Source organism: Ixodes scapularis, unplaced genomic scaffold, assembly GCF_016920785.2.
Source record: "Ixodes scapularis isolate PalLabHiFi unplaced genomic scaffold, ASM1692078v2 PGA_scaffold0__279_contigs__length_252992795, whole genome shotgun sequence".
Lineage (NCBI taxonomy): Eukaryota > Metazoa > Arthropoda > Arachnida > Ixodida > Ixodidae > Ixodes > Ixodes scapularis.
In genome coordinates, this window is record NW_024609835.1 from 250,166,993 (window position 1) to 250,172,991 (window position 5,999).

Sequence of the window (5,999 nt, forward strand, 5' to 3'; positions counted from 1 at the left end):
ATAACAGCTGCGGAAAACACGCAGGAAACTCAGGCGTCCGTGCAAACCGTCGTTCTCAAGCCCATCTGCAAAGAGAACGTTAAGAACTTTACAGCGAGGGAAATTAGGCGAGCCGTAGCAGAGGCGGGAATCGCAGAATCCGAAGACTACAAGATTCAAATTCAGCCCAGAGCTAATACTATCGCGCTCACCACTGTATCATGCCGATATGGTACCGCATGCCAATCTTATCATTCTGCTTATGCTATGTCATCTATAGCACTGAGTCATGCCACAGGTACCGCCCCCCTGTTTCCGGCTATATAAGCGATGCCAAATAAACCTTGGATGTTGTTGCGTTCACGAAGTCAGCAGTGTCGGACTGACTTTCTTGTCAGCTGAGAGCCAGCTGATACATGGTGTCAGAAGTGGCCCACGCGACCACACCAGAACCGTCAGCAGGAGGCAGTCATGGAACCACTCAAGCAGCCCGACCCTTTGCTCCTGTCGGGAAACGTTCAGAAGAACTGGACGCTCTTCAAACAGAAGTTCGAGCTGTACCTGCAAGCGACGGCGCCAGACAAACCAAGAACGGAAGCTACCAAGGCGGCCACACTTTTGACTATCGCCGGTGATGACGCCCTAGAGATCTTCAATAACTTCGTCTTCGCTGAGGGTGAAAGCAAGGAGGATTACAAGACCCTTGTCGCAAAGTTCGAGGACTACTGCGCGGACCAGCAGAACGAGGTGTACGAAAGATACGTATTTCGGACAAGAACGCAAGACGAGGCGGAACCGGTGGAGCAGTTTATCCGCGTCCTCAGGAAACAAGCAAGGTACTGCAACTTCGGACAACTTTCAGATTCAATGATTCGCGATCAAATCGTCTTCGGCACTAACAACAAAAAGTTACGGGAAAAAATGCTTAGGGAAAAGGATTTGACGCTCCAGAAAGCAGAACAAACCTGCAAAGCCGCAGAAGCCTCCGCTAAACAAAATGAAGCATGGTATGCCCACGAAGAAAAGGTGGACTCAACCACAAAAGGCTACCAGCGCCGCTCAGATGCTTCAAGAACCGAACAGTGCTTCAAGTGCAACAGGAGGCACGAAAAGAGGAAATGCCCCGCTTTTGGGAAGACTTGCTATGCCTGTCAGGGGCGCAACCACTTCGCAGCTTCTTGCAACAAACAAGTCAGCGAGGTGAAGCACGACGACGAGGGCTTCGACATCTTGGACCTGGGTGTTTGTGGCATCGAGAAGGAACGGGACTGGATTGTCAAGGCCCAGCTAGCGGAGCAAGTGGTCTCGCTGAAGGTAGACACCGGCTCCCAAGCCAACCTGTTGCCCCTGTCGGTGTACAAGAGACTGCACCCTAAGCCGTTTTTAAGACCAAGCCACGCGGTCTTGCGCTCGTACAGCGGCAATATCATCAAACACTGCGGCGTCACAACACAGGAGGTTACGATCAACCAGCATCACTGTCGCGTCGACTTTTTCATTGTTAAACGAAGTCAGGCCATTCTCGGGCTACAGGCAAGTGAGCTCCTGGGACTGGTGTCCCGAACGGTGAACTCTGTAAGCACGGGCAGCGCCGTTCCGGTGACCCAAGAATTCGCCCACCTGTTCCAAGGCACCGGCTGCGTAAAGCGACGGTACCGAATGGTACTACATGACGATGCCGTGCCAGTGGTTCAGCCTGCACGACGGGTGCCCTTGGCACTGCGAGAGCCCCTGCGGGAAGAACTGCAGCGCATGGAGAAGGCCACCATCATCCGGAAAGTGGATGAACCCACTGACTGGGTAAGCCCTCTTGTTATTGTGAAGAAAAAAGATGGCAGCCATCTTTTTTCTTCACAATCATCAGATTCCAATGGACGAAGCTACGTCAAGGATCGGTACGTTCGGCACTCCGTTCGGTCGCTACCGTTTCCTTAGGCTTCCGTTTGGAATCTCGTCAGCACCCGAGGTATTCCAGAAAACTCTGAGCGAGATATTTGACCCATTACCAGGAGTAAGGGTTTACATAGACGATATTTTGGTGTGGGGAAGCTCTAAACACGAGCATGACGAGCGCCTCAAGGTCACTCTCCGTGAAGCGGAACGAGCGGGCTTGACGTTCAACTTGGCAAAGTGCAAGTTCGGCGTGCAGGAAATTTCCTTCCTGGGGGACGTGATAAGCGAGGTCGGAATCCGCCCAAATCATAGGTTGGCGAGTTGCCTGCGCGAGATGCCAGCACCAACCGATAAGCTCGGCGTACAGCGGATGTTGGGAGTGGTAAACTATTTTGGAAAATATTTACCTGCGCTCAGCGAGAAAACAAAGCTTCTACGAAGTTTAATACGTAAGGACACTGTCTTCGAATGGACAGAAAACCACGCACAAGAATGGACTGTGCTCTGCGAAGCACTCGGCAAAGAACCATTACTAGCGATTTTTGACCCCACAAAAGAAACAAAGATAACGTCAGACGCCTCAAAGGATGGCCTCGGATCGGCGATACTGCAGCGTCATGGTAGTAGCTGGCGTCCTATTGCCTATGCCTCCCGGGTAATGACAGAGGCGGAAAGTCGTTACTCACAGATTGAAAAAGAAGCCATGGGAATTACGTACGGCTGTGAAAAATTCCATCACTTCATCTATGGACGGCGCGTTTTCATAGAAACTGATCATAAACCTCTTATCGCTATTTCATCGAAGGACATAGGGGACATGCCACCAAGACTGCAACGTTTTTTCCTTCGCCTGATGATTTACGATTACAAACTACAGTTTATTCCAGGCAAAGAATTGGTCCTGGCTGACATGCTCTCAAGGGCGGCGCCTGCTGCGTCAGGGGACACCGCTGGCTTTATCGACGTTCAGGTACATGCTGTCGGCATTCTGTCATCCTTAGTAAGTGAAGCAACAAAACTGCGTTTCGCTGAAGAAACCCGCAAGGATCCAGAGTTGCAAAAGGTTGTCGAAAACATATCCAGCAATAAAGCCGTCGAAGGGGAACTTAAACCGTTCGCTTCGGACCTTTCCGTAGTGGAAGGAATTTTGTTGAAAGGGTGCAAAGTTGTCGTTCCCAAGAAACTACGACCGGAAATGCTCGGACGGATTCACGAAGGCCATCTGGGCTTAAACAAGTGCAAGGCTAGGGCACGACGTCTAGTTTTCTGGCCAGGCCTAAATTCAGACATTGAGTCGCTTGTAAGAAAGTGTGCCGCATGTACAACTTATGCATACAAGCAACCAAGCGAACCACTTTTGCTTCGTCAAGTTCCGGATTATCCCTGGTACAGGGTCGGTGTAGATCTTTTTCATTACGCCGGAAGTGCGTACCTCGCAGTGTTTGATGCACACTCCAACTTTCCAGAAGTTGAAAAGCTCGGCGACACGTCTGCAAGCACGGTTATCGGCAAACTGTGTGCCATCTTTTCAAGATACGGAATTCCGGTGGAGGTTTGCACAGATAATGGACCCCAGTTTTCGTGCCGGGACTTTGCCGCCTTTGCCAACCGATATGATTTTAAGCACATCACCTCAAGCCCCGAGTTTCCTCGTTCCAACGGTCTCGCGGAGAAGGGCGTACAGATTATTAAGAGGCTCCTAAAGAAAACTGGAGATGCGCGTGAAGATTTCTGGTTGGGCTTACTCGGCTACCGTTCTTCCCCTCTAGAGGACGGCCGTGCGCCGGGAGAGCTGCTGCAAGGCAGACGCCTGCGTACGCGACTTCCCGACTTCAGCTTACAGCCGGCATCCACCGTCAAGAAGCATCGCCAGCCAGAGACCGCGGGGCAGCGACTCCAGCCGCTCTATAAAGGACAAGTCGTCCGAGTGAGGAGTAAGACCTGGTCTTCAAAGGCTAAGGTCACGGGTACAGCGGCGCCCAGATCGTACAACGTGGAGACGGAAAGTGGAAGAACTCTACGGCGGAACCGTCAGCATCTTCTGGCAACACCGGAAACATTCAATCGCGACTCGTCAGCTGACAGCGATGCCAGTGACTTTGAAGACGCCGGAGCGGAAGTACAACTTCATCCAGGGGCTCAAGGAAGAGCCAACGAAACTCCTCGTGCGCAGACAACTCCTCAAACTGTTCAAGGAACACCAAACGCGGCTCCACCAGCGCCGAGAAGATCTACGCGAGCTACGGTTGCACCCAAGCGCTTGCAGTACGGGCAGCATTTCGAACAAATTATTTAGCATTGTTTCCCCTTGTCGTTTGTTAACCTAGGTTGTTTTATGTCTTTCTTACTAAACAAAGGGGGATGTATCATGCCGATATGGTACCGCATGCCAATCTTATCATTCTGCTTATGCTATGTCATCTATAGCACTGAGTCATGCCGCAGGTACCGCCCCCCTGTTTCCGGCTATATAAGCGATGCCAAATAAACCTTGGATGTTGTTGCGTTCACGAAGTCAGCAGTGTCGGACTGACTTTCTTGTCAGCTGAGAGCCAGCTGATACAACCACCAGGGACGAAAAGATAACAGAAAAACTACTCCAGGTGACGGAAGTGAAGAAAGACAAAGATTCATACGCCCTGAAACCGTACAAGGCAGTGGGACACAATCAAGTGCGCGGGGTTATCTACCTGCATGGAGACAACAGCTCTGAAACCTCAGAAACACTCATTCCAGATCTGGTATGTCGAACCGCGAAGATCGTCTTCGCAAGACTTATGGGCAAAACTAGCAACGTGGTCGTCATCACGTTCGAGGGCACTAGGCTACCAAAGAACGTAATGTTCAGCAGAGAGATCTTCACTGTGAGGCCGTACCGTCCCCGGCCCGTCGTATGTTACAATTGCCATGGAATCGGTCACAAGAGCGATGTATGCCCCATCAAAGAAAGCAGGTGCGGCCATTGCGGCTACACACACGAGGAAGATATGGAACAATGCAACAGGGAACCCAAGTGCCGAAACTGCGAGGGGCATCATGTCGCCACTAGTAATGCCTGCCCGAAAAGGAAGATACCCGAGAAAACGAAACTCCGAAAGCAGCCACCAAAACACCAACCAAGAGAAAGCTATGCCGCGGCAGCCACGGACAATCGAAGACCACCTGCAGAACAGCCCAGGGTCGAAGCCAAGCAAGGATCAACGCAAGGAATGATTCAGGAAGAGCAGGGCAAGTGTCTGGCCTGGATGCCCGAATGGGCCCAACCGAGGGCAACTCTGGTGCCGGCAACGCGACCGCTCAAATCACCCTTCGACGCAGAAACTGAGCACAACAAACTTCGAGAGGAGATATCACTTGGCTTCAAGATGATCTTCCAGACACTAGGCGAAATCAAGAAAGAGATAGCAGAGCTGAGACATGCACGACGTTAGAAGAATGACGACCGGACGAACAAAGACGGATGTGACCCGCATCGTACAATGGAACTGCAGCACGTTTACGGCAAGAAGTGCGGAACTTAAACTGCGCTTCGAACGACAAGCGCCACCAGAATTTCTATTACTTCAAGAAACGAGAAGCCCGGACACCGCTTACTTAACGCGTCGAGACCGTCCCAAGCCCCTGGGAGAGGAACCCGGTGACTCGGAAGGGATGGGCGGCTATCGGAGTTCTTCGGAATCTACCACAGGCGCAGCTTGACACCTCCGTGCTATGTTCTAGCGACAGGGAGGTCGTCGCAGCGAGAGTCAGACATGGCGGGCTCAAGATGGTACTCGCTTCTGTATACATCAGACCCAGAGCCAAACCAGAGGACGGAGAAACAGCAAGCTGGATCCGCGGCCTAGTTGAATTAGCCGACGGAGACCCACTGATTGTGGCCGGGGACTTCAATGCCCCACACAAAAAATGGGGGTACGCAACAAATACGAAAAAGGGCAGGGAACTGCTGGAAGCTATGAGAAGGGAAGGCCTGGAGCTTCAAAATGAAACTGGAGTGAAGACGAGGCTTGCTAAGCAGCAGAGACAGAATGATACCACACCGGATCTCACGTGGACCATGGGGAACCTGACCCTCGAGTGGAAGCCATGGAGGGACACGTTGGGCAGCGACCACTACCCCATCGAGT

At 51.9% G+C, this 5,999-nt stretch overlaps 2 protein-coding genes across 2 annotated transcripts; both read left to right on the forward strand.

The window, feature by feature from the left end:
* Positions 1 to 310: 310 nt before the first annotated feature.
* On the forward strand, positions 311 to 1,773 carry LOC120839961 (the record flags this gene model as incomplete). The annotated part of the gene is made up of 1 exon (XM_040210377.3): positions 311 to 1,773. A coding segment is annotated over exon 1 (1,323 nt), but the record flags the coding sequence as incomplete, so codon positions are not given.
* Positions 1,774 to 4,308: 2,535 nt separating this feature from the next.
* LOC115316125 lies at positions 4,309 to 5,303 on the forward strand. The gene is made up of 2 exons (XM_040210358.3): positions 4,309 to 4,317; positions 4,476 to 5,303. The coding sequence occupies exons 1-2, from the start codon at positions 4,309 to 4,311 to the stop codon at positions 5,301 to 5,303; spliced, it is 837 nt and encodes a 278-aa protein (XP_040066292.1).
* The last annotated feature ends 696 nt before the right edge of the window (positions 5,304 to 5,999 follow it).